The sequence below is a fragment of the Rhagoletis pomonella genome, unplaced genomic scaffold (genome assembly GCF_013731165.1).
Source record: "Rhagoletis pomonella isolate Grant_MI unplaced genomic scaffold, Rhpom_1.0 Rhpom_scaffold_00004, whole genome shotgun sequence".
NCBI lineage: Eukaryota > Metazoa > Arthropoda > Insecta > Diptera > Tephritidae > Rhagoletis > Rhagoletis pomonella.
Window position 1 is genome coordinate 72,606,323 of NW_023458558.1, and position 24,551 is coordinate 72,630,873.

At 35.3% G+C, this 24,551-nt stretch overlaps 1 protein-coding gene across 1 annotated transcript in view; it reads right to left on the reverse strand.

The window, feature by feature from the left end:
* Nucleotides 1-1,382: 1,382 nt before the first annotated feature.
* The window catches only part of LOC118738073 (polypyrimidine tract-binding protein 1), a gene marked incomplete in the record, with an annotated part of 425,177 nt that continues 402,008 nt past the window's right edge, over nt 1,383-24,551 (reverse strand). Inside the window, 3 exon segments of the mRNA XM_036468984.1 lie at nt 1,383-8,796; nt 11,306-11,383; nt 22,476-22,692. Of these exon segments, the coding sequence (XP_036324877.1) occupies nt 8,664-8,796; nt 11,306-11,383; nt 22,476-22,692 (428 nt within the window).

Genomic DNA, 24,551 nt, shown 5'->3' on the forward strand with positions numbered 1-24,551 from the left:
AACCATAAAAAAGTGTAAACTTACAGGAAAAGTGTATAAACTGTAAAGTTGACTTAAACTTTTATGCGTTTCAAATTGTGCAACGAATGCGCAGCGCTTAATGGGAAAAAGTTGGTCGAACCGATAACGAGCAGTGGCATGCATATACATACATACATTTCTTCTTAATCTTCAATGGAGTCCTAAATTTGTTTATAATAAATTTAACACTTTTCTTTGCTTCATCTGTCTTTTATCCGTTTAATCTACGCAATTTTATTAATTTTTAATTTTTAGTGCGACAATTAATGATCACAAATAATTACGTAATTATTTAAAAATTCAACACAACAAATACTTTCTCGTTTTCATTACGTGAATGATTCTCAATTATGTACTACATACATTCTTTCGTAAAACATTTGTTCATTACCATTTCGAAAGTGAAGGACTTCTGTTTTTGCTTTTTATGTGTTTCCGAAAGTCGATTGATTTCCATGTCCTTCTTTTTGCGCACCTACTACGCATATTCTTGTGTTATCTGTCTTTGCATTTTCTTCTTTGTTTTTTTTTGCTTTAAATTTTTTTTCGATAACTGTTATTTAAGCAAAAAGCTCCAAATAAATACATATATATATATTTTAATTATAACCTTCGAATCTGTATATTCTCATTCCACTTATGAAAATCTAAAATTGTGTTATGATTTAATACGAAAATGCAGTTTTTAACTTTTTTTTAGTTTTTTCTAAACTTTTATTGGGTTCTTGTGGTATTTTTTCTGGGTGTATAATTTATTCTTTATTTAATTTTTTTTTATTGATTGTGGTATTTTTACGATTCTTATTTTTAAACATTGATTTTGTTACAATAGTAAATTTTATTTTACTCTTTTATTTGTTTTGTTTTTGCACATACAATACACTTACATATGTGCATATGTACACTTTGGGTCAGAAATATGACATATATGTATGTTTGTATGTATGAATGTTTGCGGTGTTTCTCAGCTGTTGTTTTTTTTCAAAGTTCGTAGTTTTTTTTTCAAAACTGTACTATCGTTTTAGCTGCTCTTTTGTCGATTTGCTTCGTTTAAATATATAGTAGATTGAAGATCACATACATAGATACTATTTAAATAATTTTAGGGTAAATACGCGTGTAAGTATATATGTAAATGAGATGTAGAAAAATGTTTAGACATACATATGTATGTAAGACATGAATCTCTATATGAAAGTATATGCGTTTAATACGTGTTAATATGAATGTAAGTATATATACATTCATATATCCATTTGCAAATATATATGTACGCGTTTTAAGGTGCGTATCATTCTGTAGGTACCCAGCAGTGAAAAGCCATACCAGTTAGCAAAAAGCTACGAGCTAAAGCGGCGGTCAACGTGTTCGACAGTGTCGAACATCTTATGCGATCAGCAACATCTGCCTTTGGAGTGATAAAGCCAAAGCTAAACACATTAATTGCGGTTCCTATAAATGTCGGCTTGGGCGTCGCGTGAGGGCTAGCACTTCCGGTTCAGAGATTGCGAGTTCAAGTAAGTTATGTAATGTGAATTATTTCAACTCAAATGTAAATAAATTATAAATTATTGAGTTTAATTTTATTTGAAAAAAAGAATACCATAAAAGTTATACATGAAATTTTCTTCAAATATTCTTCTTTTTAAAATATGACCTTTAAAAGTGACGAAAAAATGCATTAAAATAAAAAATAAAATTGCTGCGCGAACTAGTTAAGTTGAGAAGCTAACTGGTCATAGTCTATATTCTAGTCCGCCACTAATGGCTTTACCTGCAGGGTATTCATGTTAAAGACTGTGTGTAGGTATGTAGTCATTGTTTAAGATTCGCTTCTGCTTCAGCTTGTCGCAAGCAAAGCGCTTTCTTTAGCTTAAGATATGTACATATGTATGTCTGTATGTTTGGGTAAATTGGCACAAAGATACGAGAATAGCATTCGAAATTTTATAAAAAGCGAAACATAAATTTTCCGCACACTGTTGGCAGAAAAACGAACAGTCCGTTCCGAAAGAACTAACAAAAAAATTTAAACATTTTCGAACAATAAATGATCTACCGAGATTTCGATTAGCGGTTGATTATACTAAGAACATAATACGTTTTGAAGAGCATTGATATTTCATTGAGATCAATTTGAAAATGTTTTTCGTTAATTTTCCTATAGATGATTGCCAACGTTCAAATTGACTTTAAAAACGCTTTCTAACACTTTCACGAACCAATGCTAAGTTCTGTACTTAAAATAAAAGTCGTCATGGTTGTTGTGGTTGGCGTGCTTCGTTTTTGTAAGTTACATTCTCTATTGTTTCTATTGTTTTTGTTTTTACTGCGTACGAGTTTTAAAAACATAGGAACTTTTTTACATACGTACATAGTTACTTGAAGCATGTCTACACATGCAGAGATTATCCTCATTTTCGAGCTAACTCACTAAACTGTGATTCAAGAAACAGAATACAAAATTCATCCCTTGCTAATAATGATGAAACAATCCCAGATTAAGCCGATAACTTTTCGTTGTTCAACCTAGTTTTATCGATTATTTTTGTGAAGAGTAACAGAAATATCAAATGTGAAAGTAGACACAGACGGAGGATAGCAAGAAAGACAAATGTGTAAAAGTATTTTCAATAAAATATTAATTTCGCAGAAACGGGCCTGATTGACATTGCATTCATATGTAAACGTTCTTTTAGACTACCTTTAATTGGTTTTGAGTTTTTAAACCGTAACGATTTTAATTTTGAATACAGTTATTTTGTATGTGGCTTATTTCGACTGCGGCATGCCAAGATTTTGTTGTATTAAAGAATACTTGCACTATAAAGTTTTTAAATGAATGGAAACACACAAAATGTACCTTCATTAACACGGATGGAGTGCCATAATTTGCTATAAAAATTTTAAAATGTTTTTTTATTTAATTCAAATTTTTTATTTTACATGAAAATACACCTTAACCCTTAAACAGCTGCATTCCAAAATATAAAAAAATAAAAAATTCTAACAATTCTGCTAAATCACGAAAAATGAACTCGCATGATTGGTGTCCCCTACTTCAACTACAACACTGCATTTTTGGTTGTTTTTCTCCTCCTATTGCATTGTATTTTCATCTAGTGTGTATGTATGTGTGATTGACTAGGCAACCTGCGATTATTGCAAATATGGCGTTCAGCTCAACTTTAAAGCGCATAATAAACTGTGGCTCCTTAAGTTTTCTGAAAAAAAAACTGAAAGCGACGCACCTCTTGGTTCAATAAATGCGTCACGAAAGTTTCGCCTTTAATTGTGCCGCATTTACGTATGTGTGTGTATGTTTGTATGCAAGTGAGTGTGTGTTTACATTCTATTAAATCAATTCATGTTTCATAATTTCCTGTACTTTAATTTGTCTCTTTTTACTAACACTTTGTTGTATACGAGAATATTATGACTGTTATATGTTTTTAGTTTATTTTTATCTTTCATCAGCTACGGTTTTTCGGCTTTGTAAATTTCATACATTTAAAATTTAATTCAATATTATTTTTTCAATCACCTTTTTTATACTTGCTAATTAATACACGTTCTAAACGATATTCTATGTTTTTAAATATATGCTTGTATGCATGTATGTGTGTATAATTTTTTTTTTCAAATATTTTATACTAGTTTTATAATTCCTGTTTAATTTTAAACTCCTTTCTTAGTATATGCATCAATACATTTTTGTTTTTGCATTGTTTTTATTTTGTTTTATTTTAGCTTTTAGGTTACTTAGTTAAAATGATTTGTGTTCAACGATTGTTCTTCAGTAGTTTTATATATGTATGTATATTAACAACCCTGTTCAGCTTTGTGTGAAAAAGATTGTTTGCAGTGGGGTCGGTTGGTTGGTCTGTGGTGATGTGTTTGTCTTTGATAGTTGCTATTAAATGGTGCTGATAAACAATTCAAATTTAAAACCAGAACTAGAAATTTGCGTCTCATCCCAAGTTTTATCGAGAAAAAAAAACAAATCATTAGTTTCTGCCATTTTTGGCTCGTAGAATGCATATATGTATGTTTCTCAAATTCACTCTGAGTAACTTGTAGATCAAAATGAATAAGACAGCAATATGTGGACATATGCAACTCATTAAATTTTAGACAAAATCGGTTAAAGCATTAAAATATGCGATTTAACCCTGGCTCAGGTCTTTGTTATTATTGAGAGTGTGTGTTGGTGTTTATGTGTAAATTTGTATGCACTCTTTTATACTTTTTTTATAACCTCGAGTTACAATAAATTCTATTTTGTTCGCAGTTATTCAACAAAAAAACGCCGCAATTTAATATTTCAGTATTTTCGCATACTTCAATGCGGTTTCATACAACTATATCTATGTACATATATGTATGTATGTATGTATATACGTTAATAAATTTTAATACATTCACTTTTTCACTTATTGTTAGTATGTAGTATGTATATGTATAATATTGTATACTAAGTATTATTAAATTTTGTGTTCTTGTTTCTTCTTGTCTAATTACAATTCTTTTTTTTTAATTTAACTACAAATACACACAAAAGTTAATGTTTTCCTATTATATTTTGAAATTCAATTTATGATATACATATGTATATATTCACACTTTTCGGTTGTCTATAATAACTAATTTTTGTTTTAATACATATGCATTTTCTGCAACATACGCATGTATATCGTAGTTTTCTGCTGAACACCAGTAAAGACCAATTTCCAGTTTGATTTCCATGTTGGTACTTGCAGTGCCTTAGTTACATACTACTATGTATGTGTGCCCCAGCTAGCCACGTATACACATACATCTTTCCAAAAGCACAGCTCGTATGATCCTCCTCCTTCCCTTGGCTTATGATTTTTATGATTCTTTTTAAGATATTCCCTAATTCTTGCTCACTTTTAAGTGAATTTAATTGAGCTGATTGGCGATGCTATTGATGAATACATACATACATGTACATATGTACGCGTATGTAATTAGTTTTACAGTTACGTTTAATCCTGTTTGTGTGTCTGTTAGTTTTATGCTGATTTCTGCTTTTCGAATAGTCGTTGAGTACCGGCTGCTGTTTGTTTACCTTTTCTTCTTAAGCTTGCGATTACATAGCAACACATTTTTTGTTTACCATAAAGCGTGTTCTTGGAGAATTCAATTAGTTTGCTCGCTGGCATTTTAAAATGAAAGGTACGCCCAACAGCTGTATTCCCATTGTCTTTATGTAAATTACTCTTGAATAAATTTCTAGATGCCACTAACGATTTAAAAGATATAGAACATTGCGATTTTAAGGGAACGGCAATCTATGCTTTACATACCCTATAAATATATCCACAAATGTAGGAGTAAACAGCAATTATCTTATAATCAAATGAATTAAAGTCGATTGTCTTATTTAAAAGTGCGAATGTATGAAGATTTTAGCTAAAAACGCCCCAAATGTTTTACGAAATAAATATTATTTAAATGAATTTTAAATGTTTTTGTCCAAAGAAATGAAGCTGCAATTGTTGAGATTCTAAACTAATAACCCCTTGGTCTACGTTTCAATCTAAAATGACGTCATGTATGTATATACTATCAATGATTCGATAAATATTTAGTTGGCTTCAAATTTGCTTCGTCTGCCTTTCCATACAGCTAGAAACATGGTAAGTAAATAGGGATCAGTATCTGCACACTAAATATATATACGGCTAGCTACATTGGAAATACTCATACTTAGCCAGCCAGGGGCCTAAATTTATATTTTAAATTGCACTCTACAACAAAACGTTTATATACCACTGTGTCCTTCAACTTCGGATTTTCAAACGTATAGGCGCTCTTAACCGACACCGACGGCTGTGAACTTATCACTGCGAGCTTTTTGTGGGACTTTTCAAATACAAAAAATAGTATTTTCAAAAAAAAAAAAATCAAATAATTTTGCTAACACTTTCCTCACTTCACTGTCGCATAACTCAGTCCACCGCTTCACTTTCAGCTTCCCTCCTAAAGCTCTTTTATATTCAAATCAGCACTGCACTTTTCATAAGAGTAAATCTGTTTCAGTTTGTTTTTTATTGGCTTTTTCTTCTTATTCTAGGTTTACTAATAAAACGAACAAATTTGTTTTTGATTGATTTTCATAAAAATACATTCCACACTTCTTGTACGCATGTATGTATGTATATAATATAATATATACTGATCGGTACTTGTTCTGTTCATTTGCTTATTTATGCATATAAATTTGTTTATATTTTAATATTTTACTTCACTTTTCTTATGCTTGTATAAATTTTCCACTTTTGCTGCTGTTGCTGTTTTTAAATTTCTGTTCTAAGATTCGATTTTTAGTTCTTTTTTTTGATTTTATAATGAATAATACTAAAAATGCAGCAACTTCAAGTTAATGTATGTATGTATTTTGTATGAAATAAAATCATCACCTTAAAATGTTTTTGTATTTTTATGGCCTTATTCATAAAAAAAGTAGCTTTAAAAAAGGTTTATAAACTGAAAAATTTATGAAAACGTCATTTTATATAGATCCTTAAACCTACTATATTTGTTATGAATAAGACCATTAATGTTTTGAATATTATTATTTTTTCGTTTCCATGGTCCTCTGCAATAACACAACGCAAAACTAAAAAAAAAACTTCACTACTGTTAAGTGGCTCATGTCTCTATTCCCACTAAAGTAAGTAGTAATGTAATTAGTAAGAATTAGACATGGATTTGACAAGGATTAGACATATGAGGTCCTTAGCAGTTGTAAGAGATTTTTTTTTTTGAGTGTTGAGTTGTGTCGTTATTGCAGAGGAACATCGAAACTTCCAATCAGATATATTTTTGTAATTTTTGATTTTAAATATGGAATTTTTCTTAAAGTTAAACTTGTAAACTCAGTTGCATACATCCCTATGTGTGTATGTGTGCTGGCATCAGCTGATTATCATATGCATGTATATTAAACACACATACGTACTTACATACTTAAAAACATGCACTTTTTATTTATGTTTTACTTTACTTTGCTGTAATTCCTTGTTGCTACTGGTTTATTACATTTTTTACTTAGGATTCCTTGTTTTCCTTTGATGTACATTTGTATGGGTGAATGTATGTATGTATGACGCTTTTGCATGCGCATCTGTGTTTGTATGTATTTCACGCATTTCTTACTAAATTTCCTTCAACTTTCGACGCTTACGGCAATGGTATTCTTATTAAATAATTAAATGTATGCATCTTTTGTTCAATAATATTTAACTTTCACTTTGTCTATAATTAAATATTTCATATTGTATAAGTATATAATTTATGTTTGTTCTAAGTGTATGTAATAAGAATTTTAGTAATAACATTTATCAGCAAAGACATAAACCAGCCAAATTGTATTCCTAGTCTGGGAACTCCCTCTCTCTCTACCAGTTAGTTCATATGTTAATTCTTTTTAATTATCTCGTGTTTTGTCACTTAGTCAGTTGCAGTTTCTTTACTTATACATATGTTGTGTATTTTTTTTACGAAACACAGCTTTCTAAAATATTTTATCGCATTGAACATATATTTATGTATGTATCTACTTAAGTTTTCATTTCACCTTCTCCATATCTTGTACCTCCTATACTAATAAAAAAAGAGTACAATAAATTTGCATTTGTATAATTTTTAAATTTGCTTTGAATTTTACTCTTGCATTTTGCGAATATCTGATTCATTATCCGTTATTTACTTAAACACCTTCTCTTTTACATAACTGCGACTTCTCATCTAAATTCAGCTCATACATACAATACATATTTATTATAAGTTATTTTATTATTTAATCTGAATTTGAATTTCTGCTGCGCTTACATAAAATATACTATACAATACATATGATATTCTTTAAATGTGATTTTTTTTTTTTAAATTACACCAAAGCTATTATTTCTGCAATTGTAGTTTTACATACTATGATTTATGGTAGTTTAAAATGGTGGGTGGGTAGTTTATTGGGTTTTTGAAATTTGTGTGCAATTTTTTGTATGCATTTTTAGTTTGCGAAAAATTTCTTCAAAAAAATATTTTCTTCGGATTTTATCTATATACGTATGTATGTGTGTATATAAAGTATGTTGAGAGATTATCACTAATTCAATTAAAAGAATGATTACAAATGGTAGCAATAATTTCCTGAATAATAATAATGTTAAAAAAGATATAGTGAGCGACAAAACATGTAAATATCAATTCATCTATCAGTTAGGCTGTGTAGAGATAGTTGTTGTTGATTGTTGTTGAGTCTAAAGTTTAGTAAAATCTGTATACTACAAATTTTGTTGTTGTTCATTTTCTTCTGGAGTGGTAAAATTGGGTTTAGGTTATGTAATTATCCTTGCTGATTCCTTGTTCTTTATTTGTTGTTGCTATTTGCTATTTGTTTGCTGACTTTTACGATTTTTCTGCGGTCGTTCTTGGATTCATTGCGAAATGACTATTGTATGTATGTAGCTTGAGTTAAGGGTCTCCATTGATTTCTGCTGCTGCTGAAAATCTACTGTTCTTATTTATTTTTCTGCTGATAATGTAATGATTTCCTCAGTTCCTCAGTATTGCAGCTAATTTTATTTTTATATTAACAAAGTAGCTGCGGCTTAGATATTCGACTTGGAGAAACTGACGCGCAAGTGGTTCGACTCCGATAGCTGATGATTGTGCATTTTGATGAGCGCCAAAACGGCATCTTCCACCGATGAGAGCTGGAGTAGCGCCATTTTGCGGTCCTTGCTGCAAATTGGATGGATAAAAAAGTATTTTAATTATAAATCAGCATTTAAAAATATTAATATAATCATATACTATTCTTAATACAGTACTTACTGAAGATCTCTTTTCAAGAGATGCGAAATACATTGTTCTACATAAGTACTTACTGTCATATCGACGGCTGAGTGGAATGACTCGGCAGCCTACTCAAAAACGCCCTATCTCAGAAAATGACTCAAGAACGTCCTACTTCAGAATTTGATTAAGGAACGCCAAACCTCAGAATGTTGTGCAACGGAAGATATATTATATATGCTGATATAGGGCATTTTTGAATCGGCGGCTGAAATAGGGTGTTCTCAAACGAATTTTTGAGATAGGCGTTTTTCACGCAAATTCTGAAATAGGGTATTTTTGAAAAAAATTTCTGAGATAGGGTGTTTTCGAATCGGCTGCTGATATAGGTCCATCTTCAACTCAGCCGTCGATATTGAGATGATTTGAGAGATATATTCAAAAATGGTCATCAATTTGCACATATTTGCAACTACATATTTTGAGCAAAATAACTCCCGATAAAGTTAGCCGATTAGGACATATTGTTAAATCTATTTAGAATACTGCTTTACTTCTTTATTATTTGCTTTCGTATTCGCAATCAGGGCGAAGCTTTTACATAAGAAATTACTACACCGTGCGACAAAAACCAAAAATGATTAAAACACACGAAAAAATCAATATATTCACAAAACTAGGAGCCAAATATAGTAAAAGTCATTTTTAATTTTTCTCTCTAAATTCAGGATTTTTTTAAAGGACTTTGAAATTTCCTACCTTTATTAGTTTCAGATAAAAAAAATTTACACTTCTCTTATAAGATATTGATAGTTACAATATACATAAATGAAGATATTGGAATCATTATACTGTACAGCATTCATATTGTTACACATGAAAATAAAATCTGCGTAAATATAGCGAAAACTTGCGTACATTTTACGAAAGTTTTCGTCATTATGAGCCACGAAAGTTTTCGTTGATTGTACAAAACCGTTTTCCTACATACTACGAAAATATGAGACATCAGATCTTAGTACATTTTACGAACGTATTTGTACTATTAACGAACGAATTTCGTACTACTTACTAAAGAATTTTGTACTATTTCTTTATTTTCTACGAAATTTTTGTAAAATGCACAAAATAGTATATTTAACGAAATTATTTTCCTAAAAACTGCGGTTGTTTCGTAGAACTTCCGATTGCTTTCATTCACCACCCTGTAAAAAACATAAGACGAATTATAATACAACTCTTTTACTTTGCTTTTATTCCTAATTTTAAGCATTTTTCTTTAACAAAATGTTTAGCAATTTTTTTATGTGGAGATGCTTGGCAGATTCGCAGCTGCTTAAATGTTTGTTTCCTTTCTCGACTATAAATTAAAAGAAAATTATAAGGCGTCTGAAAGGCAAGTTTCAGTGAAAAATCATTCATGTACTTACTTAAAATTTCACTAAGTAGTGCGTCTGTTCCTGGCTTGGGCTTGCCGTTGATAGCTAACTGATGAAATTACCTATTTATGAAGTCCCACATTGCAGAGCAACGCTCAGCGTGGGCGATGTTAAAAACATTGTATGCTTAAAAGCATTTATCCACAGCTTTAACATATAATTTTTTATTGTATTTTTATCCAGCAAAAGCTTCTTAAAGCTTTTAGAATTGTATTATACGTCTCACAGTAGCCAATCAGTAGTTGGCAGCAATGACACGCAGTACATAAAAATATGGTGAAATATTAAACTGACGGTAATTTAGTATATTGTACGAAAATATTCGTCTGTTGAACGAATTTGGAACAAATGTTTCTGTATTTGTTCTATGTACGAAAGTATTAAGTAAATTGTACGAATACAGAATTGTAGATTCCGTAAATTTTAAAACCATACGTAAATATTACGAATGCCTTCGTACAATATACAAAATTATTCGTACAGAGATTTTTTCCGTAATTTACGAATGTGTTTCGTAAAATAAACGAAAAATTTCGTAAATTGTACTGAAAAAAGGCTTTACGAAAGTCCTTTCGTTATATTTACGAACGGTTCGTAAAATCTTGTTTCGTTTTGAAAAATGTGTTCGTATTATGAACGAAAGTTTCGTACATTGTACAAAAACCAAGACTTTTACGAAATTTTATTTTCAGTGTATTCTACAATGCACTGAATCTTTTGAATAATTTTTTTATTCAATCATATTCTAAAAATTCCAAAGTCCTTTTAAAACAATCCTGACATCAGAGTGAAAAACTAAAAATGCAGTTTTACGATAGTTGACCTGCAGTTTTGTAATATATTGATTTTTTCGTGTGTAAAATTCACTGTTGCACGGTGCTATCAAATGCTACAGGTATAACTTTGTTTTTGTACTACCGAGATAGTATTAGAAGACATGTTTTTTTCAATGTACCGTTTTCACAAAAAAAAGCAGCTATTACAAAATGAGCGAAAAATTATTTTTGAGTACTTACGGGAAAAATTTGAATGCCTTAACTTCAAAGTTGTTGGTGATGAATGCTTCCTTGATGTCTTCCTCAGTGCACGATGATCTATTTGATATTAAAGAATTAAAAAAAAAATTTAGTTAATTATTTCCTGCATGGTTATATCCTCGTTAAAAATTCTTAATGCATATTTATGTACGTATCACCAATGTATCTATCGAGCTCTATTTTCGGCATTTTTTATTTCTCCCTTAAATAGTGAAATAATTTATTGGGATTTAAATGGTCCCTGGTCAGATGAACATCTAACTAGAAACCCGTTTTTTTCTAACAACGATTGCTCCTTGGCAAGCAATGGAAAACCTCCGAAGGTATTTCTCCCTTGAAAAGGCTTCTCATAAAAATAACTAGCCGGTTGGAAGCGGCGTTAAACTGTGGGCCCCTCCAAAATGTTATTATTAAAGGCATAACAAGCGTTACGCCGAGCTTCTCCTCCGATTTGTGGCGTGCGCATTGATATTGTTACACAAAGGAGAGGGACCAACAGTTTTACGGCGAATCCGAACGACGATTGTATTTTTATGAGAAGTTGTTTTTTACGGCAGTAATACACTCGGAGCTTTGCCATTACCTGCCGAGGGGCGAGCGCTGTTAAGAAAAATAGTTTTTCTATATTTTTTTGCGATGCTGCTTTGACCAGGGCTTAAACCCAGGCCATGCAGGGTGGTAGCGCGCACTACGCAACATCGGTCGCCCTGAGAGGCAATTGATCGATCAAAATATTGGCAAAATATGTACACTGCCATTGAGCAGAACAAACTAAAAATAAACTTTAATTGCTTGGTGCATCTACTACATAGATTATCTACAAATTATCTTGCAAATGTCTGTTTAATTTCCAAACAACCAACACCAAAAACAACGACAATGGAACTACTAAATATATGTTATTTTATTTCGTTTTTGCAGTTGAAGTTACCGAGTTAATACACACCAAATCTGTTTTTAAGTTATTATTTGTAAACATTTCTCTAAATCGATGAATAGAAAAACCGCATAAGAAATGCTCAAGAAAAGTTTATTGTTAAGCAGTACGGAGTTCATAAGAAATTCGCTACTATGGGTTTCTAAAGTTTGTTTGTGAAGCAAGAGCACAAGGCCCCCTTGTTTTAAATACACATATGCCCGTTCCATTATTTCATAAGAAAAAACTGAGACAGCAGGCTATGAAATATAAAATGTAACAATTCCTTAGACACTATTATTCACACACACGAAATGTAGCAATTTTTTTCTTGACCGTTTTCTTAAGAGGTGCGTACTTAGCTTTATATGTACATACATTGAAATTAGCAAAATAAGCTCGATCGTTAAAATTAAGCTTGGAAACCCTGAATAAGCAAAAAATTGCGACCCTGGTTATAACTCAGTAGTATTTATTACCTACAAATTTGCAACAAAAAAATTTCAATACATTTTCGCTTACGATATAATCGCAAATAAATAGGGCTCGATACGTGTGTTTGCAATTTTGTATAAATTTTTCTAGCTACTTAGGAATTTGGCATTATTCTATATTTGCCCTGTTGATCTTTTACTGCTTTACTGTGTTCTGGCTTCGACAACTCTTTAAATTTCACGCACAAAATACATGTATCCCGCGTTCTAGCTCTTGAGCAGGTAAGTGCTTGTGAGTAACCAACCATATCAAGCTATTTACATTTGTTCGAATATCCACCCTCCACTTTTGTTGCCCAACAATTAACCAATTTTGTTGTCTTCGTTTATTATTACTTTTGGTGTTAAACGCTATACCTTCGTTGCGCGTTATGACACTTTTTGCTGGTGTTCAATGGAACACCTTCAGTACTCACGCAACGGGTGAGAACATTTTTAATAATATTGACGGCATGCGGTACTGGGTATTTAGTGCGATCCTACAGCCCTTCACTGTACACCGAGCAACCAAATACCGCCGCTATCAGCTGCACATTTGCTCCATAATTTCACAATTCATCTATTTTATATAAAGTTGTGCCGATTTCCCAGGTATCGTCAAAAATTGTCTGTAACAGAAGCTAGTGCTAAAATGTTAAAGTAATTTTTATTGACACAAACTGTGCGGGAAGGGAAGCATTTATTGTTAAGTCAACGTTCGTTTTATAACGGTAATTGTAATTGCAGCTGAAAAGTATGCAGAAGCAGTTGGAAGCGATGCTAAGGATAACAAGCAGCAGCAGGCAGCCAAGCGAAGCTCCTCAATATCATATTATAATAAACGTCGCCGCCCTGCTGAGTCCTTGTGCGGAACATCACCAACAGCATCAACGAAGAAAAATTCAAGTGTAAAATTCAATATGTTCGGTAGGAAAAGTGTGCTTTTATATTGAGCTGGCTAGATAGCTAATTCGCACCCTCTTTTCAGAAAAAATATATGTACGTATGTACATACATATACATATATGGTTTATGATCTATCATATCATATTATCATACCTTCAGATAAATCTTAAAGAATTCATAGATAAATCACTATTTCCTTATCCGGAGGTTGCCTCATTTTTCAATTCGAAATTTCTGAAGAAAATCCGTATAGAAACGAAAGTAATGCTGCGATGTGAAGAATTATTTTCAGACGTTTCATTAAGAAATCGTACAGAAATCTCTTCACGAGTTCGTGCCAACCTTTTCATATGATTTCCTTGAAGCTTCTCAACAAAATCGTTAAAGAATTTCGAATACACTTCAGCTACTCTTAATGATTTCGGTAAGACTTCGGGTACTTTGGTTTGGAAGGTCTTCACATATGCATGTATGTATTTATGTTAGGGTGACCGTTCTTTCCCAAGTTGTAGTTTTTGCTCTAAAATAAATTGTACAATCCAAAAAGCGTATACTTTAAAAATTAAATCGCGCTGAAATCAAGTTACTTTTCCCATGTAAATAACACGGGATTTTTGGACCTTTTGCGTTTAGTTTTCTTCTCTGGGGCAATGACAAATGAATATGTTTAAAGAGAATTCACTCTTTCGTGTGATTTAACGATCAATGCACTCCCCCGAAAGTCATTTAGCATTCAAATGGTGTTCATGCACTCAAAAAAAGGTCTCATCAGAACGATGCTATTTAGACATCAACGTGAAACTTTCGGGTATGTATTTATTTTTCCCCATTAATCATCTTATCTAAATCATAGTTTTCATTGTTAAATTGAAATATTTTTCGTTGTTACATTGAAATTTTGGCTATGCAGGCCTCAATCTGATATTGTAAAGGAAAAAAAAATTATGTTTTTACAAGCTTTTATTTAACTTGCTCTGTATCTACTGTACTGGAGTGCAATGGGGTATAGTCATTGCGCTGGGTATGCAGTTACAGTTGCATGGCTATACTCAATCCCGACTCTTGCGTGCTCGTTCGCGCACTCCTGGCAACGTGAGTAACCCATGTGCGAGATGCGGTAACCAATCCGAGTGGAGCCTTGGGTCACGGCAGAAAGAGAGGGAGCTTCGGTGGGGCCACTCTGACTTATTCGGTTTAAGGGCTCACTGAAGTCTGCAGCGTCTGTTCACCAGTAGGTGCGGCTTCAAGCGGGTGTCTGCTTGGAGCAAGCGGCTCGCTATATAAAGGTGTATTTGGTTGCGAAACCACCCCCGTCCCAGCAATGGGTTGTGCGCTGGGCTTGGGACCCGCCACGTAAAAACCACTTCCAGTGAAGAAGCAAGGCAAAACCTCGGATGAGACCCCCCCTTATGATGACGACCACGGCAAACGTTTAAAGGTCTACGATTTGAGGGCATGCGCCTGGAATGTCCGGACCCTTAATGGGGAAGGTGCCTCTGCCCGGCTGGTTGATGTCCTCGTAAGGACAAAAGCTGACATCACCGCCATCCAAGAAATGCGTTGGACGGGGCAAGGCAAACAATGTCTGGGGCCTTGCGACGTCTACTACAGCTGCCATGTAAAGGAACGCAGATTCGGAGTTGGATTTGTGGTGGGAGAGAGACTCCGTCGCCGAGTACTGTCGTTCACCCCGGTGGACGAGCGTCTAGCCACAATCCGCATCAAAGCGAGATTCTTCAACATTTCGCTCATCTGCGCCCATGCCCCGACGGAAGAGAAGGATGAGGCATCCAAGGATCTCTTCTATGAGCACTTGGAGCGCACGTACGAGCGCTGCCCCCGTCATGATATCAAAATCGTGCTTGGCGACTTCAATGCCAGGGTGGGCAAAGAAGGGATCTTTGGAACCACCGTGGGAAAATTTAGCCTCCACGACGAAACGTCCGGCAACGGATTGAGGCTGATCGACTTCGCCGGGGCCCGAAACATGGTAGTATGCAGTACTAGGTTCAAGCATAAAAAGATCCATCAAGCTACCTGGCTGTCTCCGGATCGAAAAACGAGAAACCAAATCGATCATGTTGTGATAGACGGAAGGCACGCTTCCAGTGTTTTAGACGTACGCACACTCCGAGGCCCAAACATCGACTCGGACCACTATCTTGTTGCAGCCAAGATACGCACCCGCCTCTGTGCAGCAAAAAATGTGCGCCGAAATATGCAAGGAAAGCTTAACATCGAAAAGCTGCAATCACAACAGACAGCCAGCGCTTTCGCTACTCGACTCTCACACCTGCTCTCAGAGAGCACTCTTCAACAAACCGACATATGCGAGCAGTGGAACCACATTTCCCGCTCATTAAGTACCGCCGCCGAAGAAGTAGTCGGATTTAAGCGAGCCCGAAAGAACAACTGGTACGATGAGGAGTGTCAGGAAGCTGCAGAGAAAAAAGATGCCGCCTACAGGGCCATTCTGCGATCGGGCGCAACGCGTGCTATGTGGGACCGCTATAGGGATCTGAAGAGGGAAGCGAGACGTACAGTGGCTCACAGCTTATTTCGTGCAGCTGCAAAATAAAACTTTTTAACCTTATAGAAGGAAAACTAACGGCGATATCAAAAATGTTTAGATACACAATTTTTATAAAAGTATTTTTTTTATCTAAACAGGAACTTCATTTTTATATTTTTAAGTATTAGGGTTATTTATTTAACAAAAGTTTTTTGTATATATAAAATTAAGGTCACAGCTTTTTTCGTACACTGCCATCAGCTTTAGAAAAAGTTGTTTTGGAAAATGGTTTAGTATTTGGTATGGCCTCCCTTTTGTTTAATTACATCCTTAAGACGATTTTCCATCGAGGCAACAAGTTTTTGAGTAGTTTCGCGGGGGATCTTATACCATTCCTCGACCAGAGCAGTTTTTAAATCGCTAAGATTACTAATCTGCCTTTTGCGTATCGCCAAGTCCAAAATTGCCTACAAATTTTCAATGACGTTTAAGTCGAGAGAATGTGGGGGCGGATTCATCAGATGTGGACAGTTCCATATTAGCCATGATTGCACAATCCCCGATTTGTGTTTCGGGTCATTATCTTGATAATACCGGAAACGATCGCGTACACCCAAAGCATCGGCACTTTGCACCAAATTGTCTTTCAAAAGGTTTAAGTAGACATTTTTGTCCATCGTTCCATCAATAAAAACTATGTTACCAACTCCAGAGGCAGCCATGCAAGCCCAAACCATCACACTTCCCCCACCATGCTTTACAGTTGGCTTCAAGTTTTTATTTTGAAGCTCTGTATTGGCTTTACGCCATACGTAACTCATGCCATCCGAACCAAAAATATTAAATTTGGACTCGTCAGCAAAAATGACGTCTTCCCAGAATGAAATTGGCTTTGTCACGTGGTCCTGGGCAAATTTAAGCCGACTTTGAATATATTTTTTTCGATATGAACGGCTTTTTGCGAGCTACTCGGCCATTGTAGTCGTGTTCCCGACCACCAATTTTGGAGCCGATATCTTCGGATTTTGTTTAATTTTCCGGACTATTTTCCTTTTGTCAGCATCTGTAAAAATTTTGTTTGGCGCATTTCTGCCCTTGTCCGCCACTCGATTCTCAAGCACAAATCGCTGTATGATATACTGGACTGTACTTGCACTCATTCCTACCATCTCAGCTATTTTCCGTTGGCTTTCTCCTCTTTTAAAATGATTCAAAACCAATTCTCGCTTTCCTTAACTTGTCCGTGGACCCATCTTTTAAAAACCTGGTATTACAATATTTTGATGCGCGATTAAATTAAATTAAACACAAATAAATAGAAGAAAATAATACCAATTAAGTTGGATGCACGTGTTCCACAAAAATACTATTAAAAGAAGCTACACGAAATAAGCTGAGCTTTTTTTTCTCAGAAATATTTTTTTGACGTATTTATAAAAGGAAGCTTAATTTTTCAGGTTTTCTTTATCACCCATCCTATCACACAAATATGTAGCTAAAATTTTACACTTAACGTTTTTTTGATACCATCATTAGTTTTCTTTCTATAAGAATCAAAAGTTTTATTTTGCAGCTGCACGAAATAAGCTGTGAGCCACTGCAACAAGAAGAGAGAGGTCGAAATACGTGAGTGAGAAGAGCTTGAAATGCTGGCCGAAAGGAGTAATGCCCGAAAATTCTACCAGAGAGTTAGGCGACTTACGGAAGGTTTAAAGACCGGGGCGCACTCCTGTAAAGCTGAAATTAGTCGAGAACGCAGAACGTATACTTAAACGCAGTCTGTATACGCAGAATTTTGTCGATTACTGGAGCCCTCAGTGTTGCTTACTACACTGTTGCCAACTCATCAATGCCTTTTCATAAACTTACCCTTTCAACTACAATTTTTCGTGCTATAATAGATTTTAGCTAAATATAAACTACGTAGTTTTCAACAAAAACCTTATTCAATAGTAAATTTCAAATATTTTAAACATAGTTTGAATAGGAACTTATATCTTTTTTACCATCTGTAAAACTGACGAAGTGGCAACCATCTAAAGAAGGAGAAATCAGCTGACACGGAAAAATCTAAATTCCGCAGATTTCTGCGCTACGGGCTACAACTACAGAAACATTCTGCGGTGTTGAGTTTTCATTTACATGGCGCTTTGGTAAGACAGATCGTGTCAGCTGACTCGGGTTTACGTACCGGTAGGTTTACGTTCTTGACTAATTTCAGCTTAAGAACAATAATGGCGACCTAGTAACTGATGTCCAGAGCGTACTTAAATTATGGAGGGAACACTTTTCCGCCCTACTAAATGGTAGCAGCACGGAAAGTTGTGGAGAAGAAGAACCCGAGCCCGCAGTCGATGATGACGGAGTCGACATTCCACCGCCTGACTATGACGAGGTACTTATAGCAATAACGCGGCTGAAAAACAACAAAGCCGCTGGAGCTGACAGCCTGCCAGCTGAGCTATTCAAGTACGGCGGCGAGGAGTTGATAAGGTGCATGCATCAACTCTTGTGCAGAATATGGTCAGATGAACGCATGCCCGACGACTGAAATTTAAGTGTGCTCTGCCCAATCCACAAGAAAGGTGACCCCGCCATTCGCGCCAACTACCGCGGGATCAGCCTTCTACGCATAGGTTACTAGGTCTTATCGAGCGTATTGTGTGAAAGACTGAAGCCCACCGTCAATGAACTGATTGGGCCTTATCAGTGTGGCTTTAGACCTGGCAAATCCACCATAAACCAGGTATTCACAATACGCCAAATCTTGGAAAAGACCCGCGAGAAAAGGATCGACACTCACCACCTATTTGTCGACTTTAAAGCCGCTTTTGACAGCACTAAAAGGAGTTGCCTATACGCCGCTATGTCTGAATTTGGCATCCCCTCAAAACTCATACGGCTGTGTAAAATGACGTTGAGCAATACCACCAGCTCCGTCAGAATTGGAAAAGACCTCTCCGAGCCGTTCGCCACAAAACGGGGTTTCAGACAGGGCGACTCCCTGTCATGTGACTTCTTTAATCTGATGTTGGAGAAGATAATAAGAGCTGCAGAACTGAACCGCTCAGGAACAATTTACTTCAAGAGCGTGCAATTGCTGGCTTATGCCGATGACATCGACATCATCGGTAACAAAAACCGCGAAGTCTGTTCTGCCTTTTCCAAGTTGGATAGGGAAGCAAAGCGAATGGGTCTGGTGGTAAACGAGGACAAGACGAAGTATCTCCTGTCATCAAACAAACGGCACATTCGCGCCTTGGCACCCACGTCACTGTTGAACATTACAATTTCGAGAAAGTAGAGAATTTCGTTTACTTGGGAACCAACATTAACACCGATAATAATGTCAGCATTGAAATCCAACGTAGAATCACTCTTGCCAACAAGTGCTACTTTGGACTGAGTAGGCAATTCAGGAGTAAAGTCCTCTATCGACGTACGAAAACCGCGCTCTATAAGTCACTCATCATGCCCGCATGGCGCAGAAGCATGGACAATGACAACATCCGATGAGGCGGCTCTTGGAGTGCTTGAGAGAAAGATTTTGCGGAAGATTTACGGGCCTTTACGGGTTGGCGACGGCGAGTACCGCAGACGATGGAACGATGAGCTTTACAACGATATGGACATAGTGCAGCGAATTAAAATACAGCGGCTCCGCTGGCTTGGTCATGTCGTTCGAATGGACACCGACGCTCCAGCTCTGAAAGTATTCAACTCGGAACCCGCTGGTGGTAGCAGAGGAAGAGGGAGGCCACCACTGCGATGGAAAGATCAGGTGGAGAAGGACTTGGCTTCATTTGGCGTTTCCAATTGGCGCCTGTTGGCACAGAGGAGAAACGACTGGCGTGCTTTGCTGAACTCGGCCAAAATCGCTTAGGCGGTTACAGCGCCAAAAAAGAAGAAGAAGAGTATCTACTGTACTTGAAACTTAACAGTTGGCCCAGAAGTCGAGATATTTGAAAACCCTGTATTTATAGTCCGATTTGATTCATAGTTAGAACGTATATTACCTACAAGAAAAAGGACAGCCTCTCTAAAAATTTTGCCGATAGGTGCGCAATAGTCAATACATTTGGTAAACCAGTAAATATGGTCCGATTTCGTTCATACTTAGAAAGCTTGCTTTAAAAATATTTGTTTTTACTATTAACTTATTTATCATCAAATTAATAACCAAGATACAAATCTAACATTTTTCAATACTCTTTTTATATTATAAATGGTTATACTGATACCGAAAAATTTTACTATTTAGGGCCGTTTTCTCAAGTAACCTGTAACTTTAAAGGTCACTTTATATTTAAAGTTTATGATTATGTCTAAAGTAAAGCATTTTATTATCGGGTTTAAATTGGTTTACAACTAAGAGACATACATAAATTTTTGAACATATTTTCCGCAAAACTAAGTCTTTTTTGCGTTCTGTTTGATCTATAATATGCTTCTCAGCTTCTTCAATTAAACTTTGAATAGAAGGAAAGCAAATAATAAAACTTATGTAGCAGTGCCAAGTGTCCAATTACCATTACCGCACTCAGAATTCGTTCCAGTACCAACATACCGAAGTATTGATCTTCAAACAGATATCAGTACTACAACCGCCGCTGCTATATCCACGCACTTCTTCTGAGAATACGACCCTGGTGAAGGTACATCCTATGAAACATCAAAGGACCCAATCCTAGTCACACAAAAGAAATTGGATGCAATTTTGTGTTTGACTCAGAAAAAATCAGAACAACTGGTTTCATTTTTGAAAGGAAATAATTTGCTGGCGAAAGGTACCAAAGTAACAGCATATCGAAAACGCCAAAACGAGTTAAAAAAGTTCTTCAATGTGAATGATGCAAAAAATTTCGCTTATTGCCTATATAACCTATAAAAAAGATGATTGGCGTTTATTCATCGATAGTTCACTAATCAGCTTAAAAGTTGTGCTTTTGCACAAGACGAATAGAATGCCTTCTGTTCCAATTGCGTATAGCACTGACACTAGTGAAAATTTCGATAATTTGAAACACATTCTGCAAGTAGTCAAATATAACGAACACCAGTGGCGCATTTGCTGCGACCTCAAAATAATTTCATTGATTACAGGCTTAACAGCATCTGGCCGTCCAAAATATCCGTGTTTTTTGTGCGATTGGGATTCACGATACGGAGAAGGTATTAAAGGAAGAAACCAGTACAAACAGCATAACTGGAATAGTCGCATTGGACGGAAATGGCCTAAAGACAATAGGCTACACGAAAGTCTTGTTCATGAAATGAAAATTTTGTTGCCGTTGCTCCACATTAAACTTGGCATTGCTAAAAATTTTTTGAAATGTATCGCAAAAACACCAGCAGTATTCAACCGCTTAAAAGACATTTTCCCAAGACTAAGTAACGCCAAAATTCAGGAAGGGGTTGTTAATGGTCCCGACATACGGAAACTAATGAGTCGTCGAGATTTTGACCAAGTTCTGACAGACCGAGAATTAAATGCATGGCTCGCATTGAAAGCAGTCATTAAAGGACTTTTGGGTAAAGAACGCAAAGACAGCTGTTGGCAGCTTTCGATGTAATTGGGGTTAATATATCGTACAAAAATCATTCTTGATCAACTCGCTCAACAGTTGCCAACTGAATCTGATGAGCAATGCGAACGTTATCACCAAACTGCGCTTCCATTTGAAAGAAGGTAACTATAGAGTGTGCATATTTTGAATTCATAGATTTTTCTAATATCTTTATCAGAGTGCACAATTTAAACATGGTAATACTATGTCTCCACTTTGAGATTTAATGAAGATTTAGCCCTCTGACGAGATTTGGCGTTAAATCTTTTGAGATTTACTATATAAAATTAAATCTCGAAAGGCAGTAGATTTAAGTTAAATCTTCGTCAAATCTTCAATAATATTGATCAATAAGTACAATTTGTTGGATGTGGCAACCACAAATTCACATGCCATAAGTCAAATGACATTTGTGTTTTCAATATACAGTTGAGGACATTGAAATCTAGCCTATCAATTTTCTGTTAAAATAGGCATTGGTCATTGCTTTTTTTCAGAGAAATAATTCAAAAAGTTCGAAAACGCCCTGTTATTTATAATCGTTCAATTTAACTGTAGGCTTTCCTAATAACTTTACGAAATAAAAAGGTTATAGAAAAAGACGATTTAGCAGTTTTCACAGGGTGTTGAAATAAAGTATACCGTATTAGTATGTACATCTTAATACGGACTACTACTATACGTAGATAATAAAGCTTAAACTGTAAACTGCTATCACTTCTATTGATGCAAAATTGTAAATACTTTAGTTCACTGTTATTTAAACTCTACTTACGGAATGTTACTTAAATGCAATGTGGCCGATGGAGGATAGATGTTCTGATAATTTTTGCTGCCTGGTTTCTTGAATCGGTGCAATGGATTCTGTGAATAGTCGCGTGTTAGGCCGGCATCTGGTTGTCCTTCCTTCGGCAGCTGCACAGCCTGATGTTTACTAGCCATAACACGTATCGCCTTACCCCACAAGCGCAATTTGTCAAGGTGATTCATAGCTGTAGATGGACAAAAAGAAATTCGACAATACATGAAATATGCACATACATATATACATATATGCAAACAATACTAAAAGCTTTGGATATACACAAATGGAAGTCAAAAACATATACAAATAAATATTAGTCGAATGTACATATATAGTAGACGAGAATAAACGGCTAGTTGAAAATCGAGAATGAGAAAATAAATTTTAGCTCGATGGTTACCTACACATTTTCGTAAGAATGTATCCAAATATTTGCAAACACACATAACACATATAAATGTGCATAAATTTGTGAGTATATAATCCGGAATAGAAATAGTTCGTCCCATTAAAGCAACTTTGCACGTTTCGAAGTTAGTTATTGGTAACAAGCAGAGGTGGTTCACGAGCGATTTTTCTATGAGATACGAACTTGTCACCGTGCTTACATAAGTGTGAGAGTATATGAGAACAAATGCGGAACTTGTACAGATGAGTGGTGAAAAGGCTTTTAGGTTCGAATTACGTACACACATGAATGCGCCTGTTAGCATATATGTAGGAAACGGCCACGACAAGAAGTCAGCGCGTAAAGTGTTCAACCGACAAAGTATTTGCCGCCTCCAGTTGTAATTGCAAACAATGCACAAGTAATGTTTTTCATAAATGTAGCAAAAATAAAAATGCAGCCATTTCAAGGATCAACGACATGGCTGGCACTTCAATGACAAGAAAGAAAAACAATGCAGCAAATATGCTACAGCAACGGCATGTCGCGGCTTGGGGTGAGTGTACTGTGCCAAGTCATGGAGTTGCGGCGGAGGCTGCAGGCTTGGTAGACTTGCAAAAACAAAAGCTGCGGAATGGAGAGCAAAGTTAGAGAAGTAGCGATAAATACAAGCGATTACATTTGTCAAAATCGCCATATATTTATTATTGCTTTTGCATACTCATTTACATACATAAAAATGTATTTATTTACCGGCATATTGATACACATGGAATGAAAATTCGTTTTGCATCTTGTACTTCGATGCATTTGCGAGCAATATTGCAAATCGGCAGCCATCAGCATACCCAGTTCAAACATTTGCGAGCTTCTAAGGACGGTATTGTATAAAGTTCGTAGATTGCTGTTTATGCCGGCAGACATAAAATATTCTACTGCTATAATGCACCTGCGGCTAAGAAAAATACATTGTTTAAATCCAGAAGATTCGTAGAGAAAGATCGGAAATACTGAGAAAATAGGTTGGTATATAAATTTACTAAAATAATAATAAGTAATTTTTTAAGAGATGCGTTCAAGTTCCGATTTCGCTCACAAAGTGCAGATAAAAGGGATAGATATTGTCTTTTATGTTGGCTCGAAATTTTTACACAATATGAAACTCGTTTAGCTCGCATTTCATGAGACTTTAATAAATATTCAGCTGCCAAACTACAATGAAAATCTTTTAGTGAAAGTCAGAAAAGTAAAATTTCAGGTATTAGTAGCCAACATAAGCAAATGGAAGATGCTTTTTTCTTTTTACGAATACAGTAGATTTAAAAACATCAAATAAAGAGGCCAGAAGAAGGCGAAGGCAACAGTGTGAGCAGAAGGCGAAAGTTCAATTATTTACCATAAACGTGCGAAAGCGACAAATATTTTAAAATAGCAGACCCAAAACTTGTCAGTCCTGCTACTGTAGGCCATTTGCCGTAGACATGTTCACTACATGACGCTGGAGACATAGAAAAAGCCCATTTTAAAGTCACAATTTTTCGAAGTCCTCTTAGCGTTCTGGAATAGAAGTTCGGCATAATTATGGGCGATGTAACTTACACGCATCTTTCTCTGGCATTGGGATTACGGGCTTTTGCCTGAAATTGATGGATAAAAAA